At 38.8% G+C, this 18,868-nt stretch overlaps 1 protein-coding gene across 2 annotated transcripts in view; it reads left to right on the forward strand.

The window, feature by feature from the left end:
• The window catches only part of Apoltp (Apolipoprotein lipid transfer particle), a 6,186,292-nt gene that overhangs the window by 703,662 nt on the left and 5,463,762 nt on the right, over positions 1-18,868 (forward strand). For both annotated transcript variants that reach the window (XM_081762641.1, XM_081762640.1), the window contains exon 5: positions 898-1,039. In XM_081762641.1, the coding sequence (XP_081618767.1) occupies positions 898-1,039 (142 nt within the window). The remainder of the gene's footprint in view (positions 1-897; positions 1,040-18,868) is intronic.

Genomic DNA, 18,868 nt, shown 5'->3' on the forward strand with positions numbered 1-18,868 from the left:
TTGAAAAGGAATCGTGTTTCTAATAATAATAATAATAATAATAATAATAATAATAATAATAATAATAATAATAATAATAATAATTAGTAATAGTATTATTATTATTATAACAATTGAGTTTGCAACTAGGGTTCCATATCCTTATCTTGCATGGGAGGCTCGTAAGTCTGTTACGCCACTGGTTCCTTTATTCTGTGTTTGTGTTTCTTTCCGTTTCGTGTTGAATCTTGTTTTTGCGCAGTTAGGCTTTTATGTTAAACCTTTACATTATGTAACATTTTTCTTGTTTTACGAATTTTCGTTTTCTTTTTTTTCTTTTTTTTGTAAAAAATGTGAAACTGCTTTTCTCTGATATCTATTCCTTACCATTCATCCTTTTGAACTGCTTGAGTAATATCAGTTTGTAACGTTTCTTGTCGTCCTTTGCTATCACAATAACACAATGGTTATTCTTAACAATTTACTTTATTCTCTTTTTAGCAGTTTGCTACACTTATATATTTGTAACAAAATTGAGGTTAGGACCAACGCCTTTCTAATTCTCTACCACCCGAAGGACCTCTTTTTGGGAAGCCTATTATTGCAGGAAAGGGAGAGTTGCAGGTGGGAATGCACTTTTGGAGTCGTGTGTACATTGCCATTGTTACTCTTTCGAATTTGTACTTAGCGTTTAAGAAATAAAAAGTAAACCGTAAATTCAGCTCAAAATGCTACGAAAAGTATTTTTTCAAGATATATCCTAAGATTGTTTTAGATTTTTTATGAATTACTATTGAAATGCAATATGCCATGGAAAGATTTATATTTATACAATATTAAGTGTAAAGGTATACTAATAAAAACTCTTTAAAGATTTACATTTATCTTTATTTGTTTTATTTCTCTCTCATTTTTAAGATTTTCTTTCTACGATGGAATTATCGATGAAGTATGTCCTGAGAATGAAGAAGAAGTTTGGGTGCTGAATTTCAAGAAAGGCATTATTTCAGTACTTCAGAACACCATGGAGAGATTTGACTTGGATCACCATACTACGGAGGTACGATTGTTGATTTTTTGAATAATTTATTTCATTTTACGCATATTTAGTGGTTAATATAAGAATATTCAACACGCAAAATTATGTCTGCCATACATACGATAGAAGGCCTAATATTTTAAATCTGATTCCGTAATATATTTGTTGTGAATATGGCACTTCCCACGAATAAATTATTGCTACAATCTAACTTTACATCCAAACTTTCAGGTTTTTTTTTTTTTTTATCTTTTTTCAAATGTATTTGATATGATGTAGGAAAAAATATACATCAACAACCCAATGTTGGTTCTTACAAGAGTTTCAGTTTTGTCCTTCATTATTGAACTACGTAGGTCCACAATGGACTGCTTTAAAAAATAGGTCTATGAGAATGTTCTACACTCAATCATCGTTGTTCTTTGAATGGCGTTTAATGGTTTATAGATATTTGAATACTGTGATAGTGTGTAAATACTTGAACTTTCAGTTTTAAACTGAATAATCTTGGGATGGGACAACATGGAAATACGATGTTATAGTTCTCTGCACTTTACACTTATCACTTTACTATGTTTTCAGTATGTCACTTTGATTTCTGGTTAATTGCAGTGCAGTAATGTCTTTTTTGGGACAATGTGCATGCCCGCGGGCGAAATATACCAAACTTGTCTTCTGCTTGGTTAGAGATTCCAGCGGGACAGTAGAATAACATGTAATCCCAAACGGCGAGCAATTGTTAATCACTTTTGTGTCTAAAACAGCTTGGGTGGGAGTGGGATTCAAGCAAAAGACATAAGAGTGTTGTTATATAAAGATAGACGCTGCGTCTGGATTGCAAGCAGACAGTTGAGGAGGCAAAATGTTGTCACAATGCTTCCTTGGTCACACATGTATGAATTACTAAAAAATGTTATAGTATAATTTTTACTGTACTCTTCAACTTGTTTCTAGGGAAAGTGTCCGTAATACGGAGGTAAATAATGCCTATAAAAGACATAAAAGACTGTCCGTGTCTGTACTAGAGAGTGTCCGCTTTAGAGAGGTTTGCCAAAATGTTTGTTTTTCCTATTACAGTGTTTGGGGATTACAAAATATATCCATTACGGGAGGTGTTCACTTTATAGAGGTGTCCGTTAGTAGAGGTTTCACTGTACTATTCTTCTTTGTATTTTCTAGTGTAGTATTGTTGTTCTTTGTCTAGCATAGTTTACAGTATATGTTGCATCAGTAAACAAGCAGTTCGCCCACTTTTTATCAAAATGTTCATTTGTGCACTGCTTATTTGTTATTACACTGTTCATTATTGCACTTGCAGTAATTTGTACACTTGCAAAATGCACTCGGACAAGAACATCGATAAGTGTTGCATGATTTGCATCCACATTTTCTGATCACGTCACTTGGCAACGGGTTCATGAACTTTACTGGTCGCCAGACACTATTCAATTCAGTCCAGCCAGAATTACATGAACCAGTTCCGGAAAAGTTGGTTCCAATATAGTAAGACATTTTCTAATTGAATAATAGGCACGGAGAATGTGACCTTGGATTGACTTAGAAGTTAGGGGTAATTTCTCAAGTGGAACATTTCTTATGTATTCTTCATATCTTAATTCATTAAACGTTGTGCATTTTGTGCTAGATTTCCAAACGCGCACTAGATATCTCTCAACATAAGAGACATTCATTTTGTTGTCCTCTATCTCTGCAAACTTCTGTAAGTACATTGTAGACTCTGCACGCAGAGCACCCTTCTTGGTTCCAATTTTGCTAACTTTATCATTACCAGTAAGTATGTGAGCTTTTATAACATTGTTGCAGAAAAGTGAACCATATTTTGAAAGTATTGTTTGAAGAGGCAAAACGTTTCGTCGCCAGTTCCATAGCTTACTCACAGCTCTCGCAGACCTAATGGAACAAACTTCTCGACAAAACGAAAAAAAGAATGCAACAACATCAGCGTCATTTGAAATAACAACTTTCCTCTTTCCGTGAATTATTGCCCAGTATGTATGAAGTACTATACGCAGGTCAGCTTCTTCCACGTTACAGTTAGGGTCTTGTATAATTCAAGTTTTGTCATTAGAGATTTGGGTTGCTTGTACCATGTCGCCATCATTAAGCATTCCATTGGTAATTACACTAAGGTCTTTAATCATCAATGATGAGTTCTGTAGCATGAATTCACGAGCAAACATTTGAGCTTTATCTTATTTCCTGTCGACACCCAGAACTTGTATAATTGAATAGGAATGGGCGTTGAAAAGTTGATATGCACCATTTCAACCATTGTACACTCCGATCTCTCCTTATTCGCTCCGATTGTTTCACTGATAAGGGAAAATAGTTGTCGAAAACAATACGCAACTCTTGAACATTAGAAGTGGACATCACTGTCTACAGAAAATAGTACATCACCTGTCCAAAGTCCTTCATTGATGACATCTTAATGGTTCGCACTTGGGCCTTGAAGTCGATGATCAAAACTGTTGGAAGATGGGATGTTTTGCTATTTATTTATTTATTTATTTATTGATCCGATTGGAGTTGGCTCTCTAGTTCAGACACCAAAGTTCTGACGTATTTTGTTGACAAATTATGCATCTGCTGCTATCGAACGCCTCTTCCATGCGTTGACGACTACGTTGAACACCTTGAGGAGTACTTGTTGCAGAAGTATCAGTTATCCTTGCCTCTTTACTGAAATAAAAAGAAATTTTATTACTTAATTTTATAAAGTTTTCGAGGCATGTAAGTACACTTACATGTTATGAAAATACAAGAAAATATTTTAAACTACTTTGAAAATAGTTTCATGAGATTCTACAAACCCGAAAACAGGTTTATACTTTTAAATCATTCAAGAAGTGTCAGTGGTTCCCGAGATAATGTAAAAAGTGTTATAGCGGCCGCTATATTGAAAAATGGCTCCAAAACTTACGAACAGGATAACAGATGCGTACCTACGATTTTATTCTTATTTGGTCACTGTTTATCTCATTCCAGCAATAACATTCCTCTGACCTAAAAATTGTTACGGGAGTATAGGTTGGGAACTGGATTAATCAGAGAACGTTAACTATTTCAATCTCAGAAATAATCACCTTTCAATATAATACGATTATTAAAATCACAATCCTCACCCATACCTATGAATTTTAGGTAATATCTATTTGACGAGTTAGTACATTTGTTTACTGGAGTCGCTTCTAAGTGTTTACATCCTATTATTGGTTGAAAACAATGCCAGTAGAGTATGTATGAGCTCTTTTCTGCTTTACTTTATCGGATATCCAAAACATGCGAGCACAAAGGTTAATATATACACTACATTTCTAGGTTTGTTGTATTATAGTATTGTTAAAGTGATTGTTGTGATTTGAAGTGGAAAATGACATCAAAAACAAAGAAAGAAAGAAATCGCCACAAAAATAACGGATTTACATACTAGAAAGACTAGTGGCAAAGTGTTGAAATTTATAGAAAAGAAATAAAAAAGTGGACTTATGTTGCATGTGCGGTAGAGAGAAGTACGAGAACCGATATTCAAATTGGTACATTTTATTCAACTATTGATATGTTTTATTCAATCATTTGTTTATATTATTCAAAGTAATATGTACTTCAGATGTAAAACGATATGACCTTGAGTTCGCTTCACACGGCGTCCAATTGGCTTTGAGCGGGGTTGATAATTCGCGACAAGTAGTTTTGTACGCTGACTTCTCGCGCTACTGCAAATCTTGACAATTCCAGAGGCGCTACTTAGAAATATTGTATTGGCACATGAACTGCTCACTTTAGGAAGTAGAGAAAATAATTACGAACACATACGTGAAAACTACATTTTATGTCAAATGATTCTGATGATACACGCTTTTAAAGGTTTAATTAGCAAAACGAGTTTTGAATCCCGGGTCTTTTTTCCATTGGATTTTGTTTCGATTTGGAAATAAAACTCACAACTTTTATGATAGGATTATCAGGGGTTAGGATTAGAAATTAGATTTCTTGGCTCTCGGAATCTAAGGCCATTTAGCCCGTCACGTATATTAGGGATGACGTCCCGCGGCGAGCACACTATCCGATGAAAGGGAAGGAAAAGGATTGTTGAAGAAAAGAAGCAGCCTGGGACCTGTATGTTAGATACCGCCCCGACCGAGTTTCCTCACCGGGAAGGATAATCAGTTTTGTAGCCAGCAGGTTGTTCTAGGGGAACATTACTTTCAGGGGGACGAGAGCTTTTCACATATTAAAAGCGGAACAAATGATCTCTTTCAGAATACGAATGCATTTTAACTTACCATACATGCATATATACTATGCACATTTTGTATTTTCACGATGCTACTTTATCAAAAGACGGATCTTGACGGTACTGAAGTTAAAAACCGGATTGTAAGAGATGAATCAATAAGCTATGCTGTTCCTGGCAATCTGTTTATCTGACTTTGTTTTCGTAATTTAAAGTAGTAAAGGAAAAAAAGCTCGTAAAAATGTAAACTAAGTTATTATTGAGTAATAATACAGTAGTGAATTCACACGGTTAGGGAAATGATAATGTAAAGCATATATATGATTAATTTTAGTTGTGTCAGTGGTAGAGCGTTCACCTCTGGTCCTTGGGGTCCCGGGTTAGATCCCAGCCCCCGCCAAGTGAACTTTGTGGTGGACAAACACCGTGTACGTGGGGTTTCTCGGGGTTCTCCCGTTTCCCCCACTTTATTCTTTCCACCAGTTCATTCATTACTCATCATCACCGTCTCCTTTAGCCTAACCGTGGGACGTTAAACTCAAAGATTTTTAATTTTTGTTGTGTTAATTGGGTATATAAACTGTATTCATGATGATTTTCTAAAATTTTCATATTTTATTATGAACATCCCTCATTTACATTAACTATTAAATAAGTTAATTAAACACAAAGCAGACGAACCTCATTTCGGGACTGCTAATAGTTTTGAAAAACATGATCCTCCTTTCTCCTGTGGCTACATCCCTGAGAAAAGTAAACAGGCGAATTACATGATTACTGTCTGTATGATCTTTGCAATCTGATACATATATATAATATGCCTAGCATCGTAAGACCAGAAAGTATTGGAAGTTCGTAATATTGTTTTGAAATTCACTTCAACTCAGACTCTTCCTTATTCGACAGAAGAAACGCAGTATGTTTTTGTTTTTTTTTTTCTTCGTTTTATTGCCTTACGTACGGTACGTATGTGCAATCACTTATTCCTTCTTTCCTCCTCTACCAGTGATTCGTAAAAGGCCAGGCGTCAAAATGGTATCATAAAATATCATAACCCAAAACAAACTCGACCATATCGAGCTCCTTAAGAATTAGAGGGATTGTTTTGTGAGACCTAGACCAAGTATAAGAGTATGAATTTGTTATAAAAAAAATGATCAGGAAACAAATGGACGTAATTTCTCTTTTACCATCAAAAGATTCGCCACTGTCTGGGTTGTTTTCTTTCGTTGTAGCAAACCGAGTACAAGTAAGGAATTTTCTTAAAAAAAGAAAGAAAAGAAAAGAAAAGAAAAGAAAAGAAAAGAAAAGAAAAGAAAAGAAAAGAAAAAAATTGCAAGACTCAGATTCAGACAATGACGAAATATTAACAGTCAAGTTAGTGGGGAAGACAAGACTTTAGCAGTTTCACTGCAATAAGTTAACACGTACGTAACTTAGTTCTTATACATACTTCTAGGATGCACAGTAAAAATTCTAGACTTTGCTGGAGTAATATATTTTATTTGTGAATAATGTTACCAATTTATGAGTTGTAATCTCAGCTGGAGGAAGAGCGAAAAGGGAAATGGGAGTCCGCAATCCGGCCACACCGCGCGAAATATCGTGTAGCATTTGCTACTGCTCTTGATGCTTACATTCCAAACACACATGCATAAATTCACACTGTGGACCAGTGACGTTGGTAAGGAGCTGATGCGTTTAAGCCTATCCCCTCTTAGTATGATAATATCAAAGCTGATTGTGCTAATATGTAGTATATTTTATATGTGATTATCGATAATACAACTTTTCTCATAATTTATCACGTTTTGTACAGTCACGTTAAAAACAAAACTTATTTCCCACAAACTCCCTTTGACCCTACATGACATTTTAGTTGTGTACTGAACTCTTCCTCATACGGAATCACACTTTCCCAGAGCTTCCTCTGAAGCGTTACCTTGTATATGGTGACGATTTTTGAATTAACCTTCCTTTTCCATATCCTGAGCCTCTTTCTCTGTTTCTTTCTAGAGATCCGTCCGTCAGACTCATCAAGCCAAGGGCGTCCGGATCTACGGATCGAGTCAGAGGAGCCGCTCCTCCTGGGCAACTATCCAAACGGGTTGTCCTACCTGCATCATATTCATCACTCACTACACATCATCTTCGGGTCTCACGGCTCTCTAGAAATCTATCGGTCTCTGCTATGGCAGATCAAGCTGCTTCTGGACCAAAGGTGGATGGACGGCACGGTGGTCTTCCTCCGGTATTTGTCACTCCGTCCGCTTCGAACACGAAGGTGGTCAAGCGGAAGGATACTGGCAACCGGCAGCGAACCATATCCGGCAGTTCTACCGTTTCAACAGCTTCGAATGTCTCCACCAGGTCTAGGTCTCCACGAAACACACAGTTGTATGCTGATTCTATTAAGCAGCCTCGACATCAGTCGAAGAAGCAACACAGAGACAATATTTCAGACAACTCTGATATGGATGCAGCCGATGACAATAGCAATACAACCATTCCAAATTCTCAATCATCTCACACCAATAATCAGCCTTCTCATCGCCCGATTCTACATTCGTTCCTTCTTCAAAATTATGACACGAAATACAGCAATGAAAAGTTCATCATGTTACAACTTAGGAAATATCTTCCAAGCATTCCACTAGCAGAAATAATTAAGACACGTAACGGTTAAATCTTAAAGTCCATAGATCCGCAGTTTGCTATCACCATCAGAAACAAGGCCTCGTTTGAGATCTTTGGGAAAAATGCTACTCTTACATCTCTCTCCTCTACTCGTCAGAAACAAGCACCGCGTCCAAAACGTCCACCATATCTATCAGTTGTCATCCGGGGGGTTGACCCAACATATTCTGACGCCGAAATTCATGAAGAGCTTCAACATGAAGGGCATAACATTCATAAGGTCATCCGCATACGAAACAATCAAGGCGCAACTTTTATGGAACGCATTCTCACCTCTTCCCAAGATACAATAGACGCATTACTCACTACTGGCGCATACATCTATAAACGTCGCCACAGGGTTGAACCTTCACGCTCTCCAGCTCCTCTTCCAGTGAGATGCGAAAAATGTCAAATCTACAATGATCACAACACTGTAAATTGCAAAAATCAGCCAGTCTGTGGACATTGCACAGGACCACATCCTACGCGCCTCTGCACCAACCTTCAACAGCCACCTGAATGCCCCACATGCCATGAACAACATCCGGCCTATAGTTATAAATGCAAGAATAAACCTCAACCTGATCAACAACATCCTGATTTAGTCGTACCGCTCCGGATGCCAGACTCTCCACCTAAAACCGATCTTCAAACCACTGATCCAGTTACCATCCAGCAGCTTCTTCAATTTCTCACGCTCACCCTACAAAATATTCATCCTTTTCAACGCAATCATATTCTACAACAACTTACCAAAGCTGCTAAATCAGTCTTCAATGTCAACTTCTACGCCACCTATACCAACAATTACGTTCATTTTCATACATCCCGTCAAGAAACAACTGTTTAACCTACCCGTCATTATGGATTTAGTCTTTCTTTTCATGAATATTCGCTCCTTACCTACCAACAAAACCCTTTTCGAAGCACTGTTACTCGAAGAACACGTATCTGTATTTTTGCTGAATGAGACCTTTCTCACCAAGTCTACCGTATGTAATATTCCTCGCTACACACTCACTCGTCATGACAATACAGCTCCTGCATTACGGGCCAATGGGGGAGTAGCAATTGGCTTTCGCAATCACATACCATCTCGCCATCACATTTGTCCTGTTCCACACCTCCCTGAGCATATCATCATAACATTCTACTTCAAGTCAATCATCATCACTTTTGCTACTATCTATGTTCGACCCGGTCACCCCATCCCACTTGAATTTTTCAGTCATATTTCTAATACCTATAAACATTTCATCATTCTCGCCGATATAAACTTTCATAGTCGCACTCCGAATTAACGCACACGCTTTACAGATCATATCACCACTCACACTACCGGCATCATACATACTCTCCCATCTGCTACTAGACCTGTGTCCAATACCACTCCCGACATCGCCATCACCTCAAATACACTCGCTGCTAACAGTACATTCACAGTTCTTGATCTTCTTGGTAGTGACCACGCCCCGGTCAAACTTTCATATCATTTTGGCAGCACTCGTTCACATACTGCACTTCCTCCACTACGAACGCCTCGCTTTGATAAAGCCAACTGGAATCAATATCGCACATATCTTACCCATGCTGTCGCAGATCTCCACCCTCCTACATTATCTGACGAGCTATATGCCCACGTTTCTACTATCACTTCTGAGATTACCCGTGCATCCGAATTATTCATCCCAACTTCTAGCTCCACTCCATACCAACCTAAATTACCTCCGCACTACCTAGCTCAGATCAAACGCTCTCGTCAAGCATATCGTGACTACGTCCGGACACGAAATCCCGAAGCACTACGTCTTCACAATCAGCTCCAACGTTCTGTAAAAAACTATATTGAAGCGTACAAAAAGCGCCAATGGATTAAAACTTGTAACACTCTTGCAGACACAGCACATCCATCACGTTACTGGAAACGTTTCAATGCGCTTTGTGGTAAATTCAGCAAAACGTCTTACCCACTCATCATCAACAACAATCCAGCCGCTTCTGATCAGGACAAGGCGAATGCGTTTGCCGACTACCTCCAAGACATCTTCACCCCTCAACCCTCTGATCATATTTTTTCTCATCCAGTCGATAAAGTCAACACAGCGAGTCATCTCTTTCAACCTAGTGTCAGCCATACATTACCGCCCAATGAACTCACTTCTCCCATTACTGTTGCCGATATCACTTCCGTTGTCCGGACTAAACGAAACTCTGCTCCAGGTTTTGATTCAATTACATATCGCCACATCAAGGAAAGTCCGCCGTCACTACTCCTTTTATTAGCCTCTATCTTCACTTTCATCCTTCGAACAGGCTTTTTTCCTGCCGAGTGGAAGATGTCTAAAACGCTCATGTTCCTAAAACCGAAAAAAACACCAAGTGCTGCATCTTCCTATCGCCGTATACAACTCACTTCAACTTTTAGCAAAGTACTTGTACGCATTCTAGTCAATAGGCTCTACCCTTATCTCAGTGCACGCAGTCTCATCCCATCTTTCCAAGCCGGTTTTCGCCCGTCATACTCCATCAATGATCAGCTCCAACGCCTAAGCACCCTTATCACAAATCATTATAATTCTGTACGCCCATCCTGTCTTGTGCTTTTTGACCTTGAAAAAGCATTTCATAAAGTCTGGCATCTCGCCCTCATCTTCAAACTCATCAAACTTAAACTACCAACATCATACATCCGTTTCGTCTATCACTTCTTGGTTTGCCGCATTACATATGTTCATATTAACAATCATTTATCTCATCCAATCTTTCTACACTCAGGTGTCCCTCAAGGATCAGCTTTGTCCCCCTTACTCTACTTGCTATTCGTTTCCGACTTTCCACCTCTGCCTGCAGACGTACATATCTTTCAATATGCCGATGATACCGCCTTCCTTGCACTCGGCCGTACTATTAGACACATCAACCTAATATTGCAGGAATCAATTGATCGTTTCTCTCAGCGGTGTCGAAAATGGAAGCTCACTATAAATGCTTCAAAAACTCAAGCCATAGTATTTCTTCCACCACGCACACGCTCCAGAATTCACAGAAATCCATCACTTCTCTCTCTCTCCATACAGAATTCGCCAATTCGTCTCAGCAGAACCGTAACTTATCTCGGCATTATATTTGATCAACATCTTACTTGGACTCCTCATCTGAACTACGTTAAAACTAAAGTCTATAACCGCCTCAATCTCCTAAAACGTCTGACAGGCATGACATGGGGACTTACGTATAAGGTTTTTCTCCGTCCCGTCCTGACCTATGGGTTCACTGCCTGGATATCAGCTCCACCTTCGTTCTACTTCAAACTGGCAACCTTCGAGAGCCATGCCTTTCGTATCGCTCACCGTATTTCTCTTCCCAGTCCGACTCGTTACTTGTACTCTCCCATAACCTTTCCTACATTGCTTTATCACATTGAATCTCTACGCCGAAACTTCATCACCATTCGCTACCAGCAAGAACAATCACTGCTTTTCGAAACTATGCATCACCTCGCCCTCTCATCTATTCGCCCCCGATACTACCATCTCCCACTTAATTTACTCTTCACACTATATTGCTACACCCTACCGCCTAATCATCCAGACTTAGCACTTGTGCACGATCACCGCCTTCATGTCCATCTTCCGCATATCTACCCGTCATATCAAGCACAGTAACCCCTCTGTCATCTAACAGGGCCTCCTCTGTCTACATTGGCCTAGCGTCGCCCCTAGGCAGAAGATAACCCGCATTTGTCTTTATTAACAATACCTATGTGTTGTGGCGTGCATCGCACCTCATTTCATACCTCATATTCATTTATACACATTTGCATTATTTGCACAATAATGTATTGTATCGTTGTAATCATCATTATTGTATTTATAACTATATATAATTTTGTTAATTACCTCACCTCTAAAATGATTATAGTCGCAAAGACTATAATGACCGAGTATATACAGTATTAAATAAAGTAACATTTTTTAGCCCATCGATTATAACCTTTAATTCCTTAATTTCCATTCCATCCCTTTCCTTAAAGAGGGTGTAGCCCTCTACAGGGTAGCTAGCCCAAGGGCTAGCAAAATAAAAAAAAAACTCTCTTCCTTTGGGAGGAAGTGGCTCTTTGTCGTCAGCGTAAAGATCAAAATGTACCGTTTGCAGTTGTGAATAAGAACATCAAGAAATAAAACTGTTCCTCAAGTTGTTATACTATATAACTTTATTGACCTACTTACCTACTTGCTAGTTGAATTGTTTACGCACGCGACTTCGTACTGTGCCCTGGTTTTACTCCCAGTTGGACCACTAACTTTTACTGGTATTGATTCGTCATCATGAAGATCCGCGGTAGCTCAGTGTTAGACGGCTCCCCGCCAATGCACGAGGTTCATGTTTATATCTCAGCTTGCACTAACTGAGCTTTATGGAGGACCACCACGATTGCATGTGTTATTTCGTTATCTCCTGTTTCCTGCCATATCTTCATTCTACCATTTGTTCATTATCAGCACTTAACCTCCAAAGCATAATCGTAGGTCGTTAAACTGATTTTTTTTTTTTACTTTTCACCATAATGAAACAAAGTAACGTACTAAGGTCCGGAAAGTCAGAAATAATGACACCTGTAAACTGATACACTGACCACGCATCAGCACGTTGAACGTACTCCATCTGGCTAGCCGTAATTCTTCATGGATTGCAGACGCAGTGAGTTGAACATTTTTTTCTACCTGTTAATTTTATCAGTATATGAAACCTGCAAACTATAACGAATGAGGCTTGTTTGTTATCTGTCTCCCCTGAAATTCGGTTCACCTGTGTTTACTAAAATAAAATACTTAACGTAGTATTGCAAAAGTACATTAAAATTTGCCCGACCATGTCATGAATCTTTCAGCCGGTGACGTATGATAAGTGTATCAGTTCGTCGGTATTACATATTTAAGCAAAAGGAAATTATCTTTTATATCCGAAACTTGTTGATTGGCGATTGTTGAAATCGTTCAGTAAGCGGTTGACGAGCTATGCGGGTTGTACGGATTGTAGGAATAGATACACTTGTTGATAATGAAAAGCATCTGTATGCAATGTGAGCGTGAAGCTCGCAGAAGAAAGAAGTGAAATTCGTTGGCAAATTGGTTTGGAAAATATTGCCAAAATTGTGAAAATCTGATTTGGTTTTAAGAACATAAGGAAATATATGCAAATTTCAACAATGAAGACTAAGTTAACGGTTGAAATGCGAACGTTGTCATCATAAGTGAAACAATGAAAAAGATGGCGTACTTAATTTAAATGTATATAATTACAACAAATTTACATATTTCAATTAACTAAACTAATGGGATTTTCAAATGACGGATGTGCTTCGCAAGCTGGAAGGATGTCAGCTTTTACTAATAGTGATACAGTGCCAAGTGCTAGTGACGGTTATTGTTTGCCTGGTGCTTCTAAAACTGCTAATACCTTCCCTATCCTCATTACTGAAAGCATTATTAGACGAGTCATTTTAGCTCAAAATTTTGTGATTAGCTAAAAAAAAAAAAAAAAAAACTTATAAGTCTGAAACTATGAGATCAGATGCATTTGGTTGTAGTGAACAACATACTAAAAGTCCCCAAAAAGTCACAAGTGTGCTACGGCCGCCATATTGGAAAATGGCTGCCGTAAAAAATTCATTTTTTTAAAGTTATCAATAAAGGAAATACCTTGTAGGCATGGAGTTATGTGAATAGATGCAATTTGCAGTAGTGAAGAACATACTGAAATCCTCCCAAAAGCGCAAGTGTGCCATGACCGCCATATTGAAATCTGGACATTTCAATATGAAATAATTAGAAAACGTTATGATTTCTTTATACGCATGCTTTATGAATAAAATACAGAAACCCTCTTGTACTACCTCTGGCATATTACAATATGACAGCCATTTTATTTGTTTAGATCCTCAAGGGTACTGATACATTTTTCTTCTCATCAGCATTAGCCAGAATTAAATTTTACACACACACACACATACACACACACGCACACACCACACACACACACACACACACACACACACACACATATATATATATATATATATATATATTTCAGCAACGTTTGCAGTTTCTGTGCAATTACCATTTCAAAATATATATCTTACAAAAAATTTATTAGAAATAAAACAAATGAAAAGCAAAATATATTTTTACGAATAAAACCAATGCAATAACATATTCACTCAGATTCACAAGGAGTGACGAGAACCGGACCAGAACCACGGATTGTTTACGTGTGGGGGCGCTTATTTCAGAGGACCTCCGGGCACCTCGGACAATGTGGGTGTGGGGAGAACATGCAGACACGTTAGTTTCCGAATATGCAAATCCCAATGCCACATTTGAAGTTGTTCCAGTGTGAGGGCCCAAAACAACCAGACACTGCTGATCACTCTCGGCTGTTTCTTCCCATGCGTCAGTTGAGCTTGGTGTGGTTCCAGTGGAAACCCATTTTTGGGCTTTGTTGTGATATCCAGCAGGCCCGTAGCAAGGAGTGTGTTATGGGAGAGGCACTGTTCAATTTATTTCCTGACACACACACACACACACACACACACACACACACACACACACACACACACACATACACACGCACACACACATACATACACCAAGCTCAGCTGACACTGAGAGCGATCAGCAATGTCTGGTTGTTAAGGGCTCTGACACTGGAACAACTTTAATTACGACATCGGGGATTTCATATTCGGAAGCTATCGTGTCTGCGCGTTCTCAACATGGCCACATTGTCGAGGGGCCCGTCGGTCACCGAAAATACGCGCGCCCAGAAGTAAACAATCCGTGCTTCTGGGCCGGTTCTCATCATTTCTTGTGAATATCCTGCTAGATGTCTGTCGTTTCGTAAGTAGTGTGCAACATAGAATTACGCAGCAGAGTCAAGAGATTAGGATAAATCCAAAGATCTCCATCGGAAGCAAATCTAGTGGCGCACGTGCAGGGTGAACTGAGAAGTGACTATAACACTGTCGGTACCATCGATCGGTATTTCGACTCCTGTTCGAACACACCTCACTTTGTGACATAAAGACCAACGTATAAATGAAATATAGAATCTATCGGTTCTCTAACATATCGACTGTAGTACTCACCGGTCAAGAAAGTAGGGAGTCACTGGAGATGCCCTTTGTGTTTGTGCTTTACACTATAACTAAGGCATTTATTCAGAAGGACTCATGTTTAAAAGTTTTCAAACTGATCATAGCTTTAAAATAATATTCGTAATAGAGTGTCCATTTACCAATATGACGGCCATACCACACATCCGACTTTTGATAGCTTTAGGTATGCTTTGTATTTCACTACCACTGAATGCATCTATTTGCAAAGTTTCATTCTCGCAAGTTTCCTTTTAGTTACAAGTTCATACGAATTTTTCATATTGTGTTGGCCAAGTTCTAATATGACAGCCTTAGCAGACCTGTAATTCTTTTTCAACTTTAGTATGGTTTTCACTCTAACAAAATGCATCTATAAAGTACGTTTCATGCTTATAAGTATTTTTTAAAACTGAACGCAACTCTAAAACCATTTCTTATCTTGCGGTGGCCATTTTCCAATATGACGGCCATAGCACACTTTCGAGTGTTGGGGAACCCAATCGGGAGATCGCGTTCGAAAAGCGGTAGGGTCATCGTTCACAGTGGTGGGCCGTCGGTAGGCAGTCGGCACCCGCACGCGGCGGATCATATATGACTATGTACAGAAAAAAAACATACTTTTGACGGCTCGGATCAGAGGCGGCAGGTAGCCGCAACTCCGATGCTAGTTCGACCCTGTTCCGAAACTTTGCCGACTCTATGTTGGCAAAGATGCGACGTCGCGGCTGGGCCGGATGCAGATCCGACTTGCAGCCGAAAAAAAATTAGAGCCTCTGTGCCGCGTTCGTTTTCGCGAGGACTTAGTCGCTAGGCCGGCTACTTCCCTACGTGCAAGACGTATTCGGATCGATCGTCAACCGCGGCGGTTTGCCGAAAAAAAATGGCTGGCGGACGCAGCGGTACCGTCACGAAATTACACGAATGCCGCAATTTAAACTACATGGCGGTAATAAGGCGGCCTCCGCCGTTTCTCCTCCTCTGAACTGCTAATGCCGCCATTAACTCCCCAACATGGCCGCTTCGTAATCGCTAGTCCGCCCTTCACTGCCGCTCTTAATCCTCCACTCTCAATGTTAGCAACAACATATTGGTACTTCAGTCCTGAAACCTCTATATCAATACATGATTGAAATACAAAATAATTACCACTTCAGCGTGGTATTTCTATGTTATTATTTTTTTTCTTTTTTAGAATGGTGGGTAGTAACAACACTTTACTTATTGAGTTGGAAGGTGATGGGCATCAATTTAAGTAAAACATTTGTTGATTGCTGAAATACTTGGAATTAATGGGTGTAAAGGAACGGACTAGAGTGTTTCGCCCTGTGTCTTGTCCAGGGGTATGGGAGCATCAATTATTCCTTATTAAACTCATAGCTTGTCAAGGAGCTGTGAAACAATCATTGTTATTATACACTAACAAAAAGATCAAAAAATGAAGATATGAAACAACAATAACATTAATAATATATCAATAATAACAAACTAGTAATGAAAGGTGCACATACAAAAATATCACAAGAAGGTGCGGAAAGAAAATGAAACTCTGAAACTAATGAATAACGTAGAACATGCAAAAATGGATAAATTATGATGAGTGAGGTGCTCGTAACGCCACAACATATGGGTGTTAGTACAAACAAACGCAGATTAATCTTCTGTCGTTTCGCGTCTCAGGACTGATGAGAAACATAGGGTAAGCCAAAATTAGTGTTGTAGAGGGACAAGAGCTATGATGGAAAAAGATGTGGAAGATGACGGATGAGTTGGTAACAGAAGAAAGTGCCATATTGGTGATCTGCTGGAAGAGTGTGGATGTATATGGAAGACAAAACCCTTAGTGGTGTATAGCAGAACTTAGATTAAGATTCTTGTTGTAAATCAGTACATATGGTGTCAAGAAAGATATCTTTACGATCATGGAGACTGGTAGTTATGAAACTATGACGCAATTGTGTTATGTATTGAACAAGCGGAGGAAAGGTAATTTTACCATTTAAGTCAGTATTATGATACAGAGTTTGGTTCTAAATGCAAGACCAATAGCATATCTCTCTAGAATTTCAGGTCTATTGTAAAATTTTAGAGGCGCTGTAAGTATACTCCGCATAAATGCTTTGTACGTGTTAAGCAATAATTTGGAATTTAAACCCAAGGTCTAGCCAACAAGACGACGAAGAAGTTGTAAGCGAATCTTTGCTTGGATAAAAAAAAGTTTCTGAAGCTGGGACGTCCATCGCAAGTTATCGTCAAACATGATTCCCAAGTATGTTACAGTTTTAGCTGGCTGAAGAAAGTGATCTCCCACACGTATCTGTAGTAAATTTGGATTTCGTCTAACTTATCTGCGGCATTTAGGATGTAAAATAACAAGTGTTTGTGTTTTGTCTTCATTAACTGAAAGTCTCCACTTACTACACCAATAATTGTAGTCTGTAAGTTTGTATTAATCTGCTGTATCGTGTTTCCCAGTGTAAGAAAAGCTGTATCATCAGCATATTGAAAGAGATAAGTGTTCGGTGATGGAGGCGGTAAATGGGAGCATAGAGTATGTATAAAAGAGGAGATAGACTAGGGCCTTGTGGTACTCCTGTGTATGGGAAGACTGGATGTGATAATGAGTTGTTTATGCTGACATAGGCTATTCGGTTGAGTGTAAAAGAAAATATGACTTGTAGGTATTAACAGGAGGACCCAGTTTAAGAAGTTTATAAAATAATCCATAATTCCAAATTCGATCGAAAGCTTTTTCTAAATCCATTAAAACGGGAGAGGACGGAAGAGACTTATTATAGTGATTGGTATTAATGGTAGTTAGACGAAGTAGTTGATCATTTATGCTATAATGAAGTTGAAATCCAGTTTGATGGAGAGGTAGAAATTGTAGATCCATAATGTATGGGTGTAAACAAGATACGAGTATTTTTCCAAATACTTTACCCAACGTGGAAGTTAACTGGATTGGGCGATAGGGCTGTACAGAATGCGGTAGTTTGTTGGGTTTCAGAAACATACAGACTTTAGATACCTTCCAATCGAGAGAATAGAAACCAGTTCGAAGGATAAATGTATATATCGATGCTAGAAATATGAAAAAAATACCGAACATTTCTTAAGTAATCTGTAAGTTATTTGGTCTAAGCCTGTGGCAGTACTACGTTTCCGCTTGATGATGGACTGTATCTCCGCGGAGGTGATTTCACGAGTCAAAGGATTATCAGCATCTAAAGTGTGCTGGATGGAAGGTCGAAGTAATTGTGCTGTTGCCTCTTCAGAAACTCTAGGGCTGAATTGATGTGTGCTAGGCGGAGGCGTAAATACTGACTGAAGATGTGTGGCTGAAGCGTCTGCCTTATCTTGGTCTGTATTAAGAGATTGATTATCCTGTATGAGAGGATAAGATGAACTAACTGTCTGTCGAGTTAGAAGATGATTTTTTTTTCAGTATTTCGTGGAATGTGACTCTGTATTCAATTGATTGCGTGCTTTGCTCCAGGTAAGCCGTTTATGAGAAACAATATAGTTATGAATTGTCCTTTGCCATCGTCTTGCTTGAGTCAAATACTCTGGATTTCGTGTTTGTTTGTATTTTCGAAAGTAAGTGTGAGACTTTTTGACGAGAGGGAAGTATTGCGGAGGTAGCATGGGTTGGTATGCTTTGCCTCGACATATAGGTATGTTTGTGTTAGCGCTACTGGTAATAGTTGTGTTAATGCTATGGACAGTATTATTAAGGTCAGTCTCTGATGTCGGTGGT

Source organism: Thermobia domestica, chromosome 6 (genome assembly GCF_964235325.1).
Source record: "Thermobia domestica chromosome 6, izTheDome1.hap1.1, whole genome shotgun sequence".
Classification (NCBI taxonomy): domain Eukaryota; kingdom Metazoa; phylum Arthropoda; class Insecta; order Zygentoma; family Lepismatidae; genus Thermobia; species Thermobia domestica.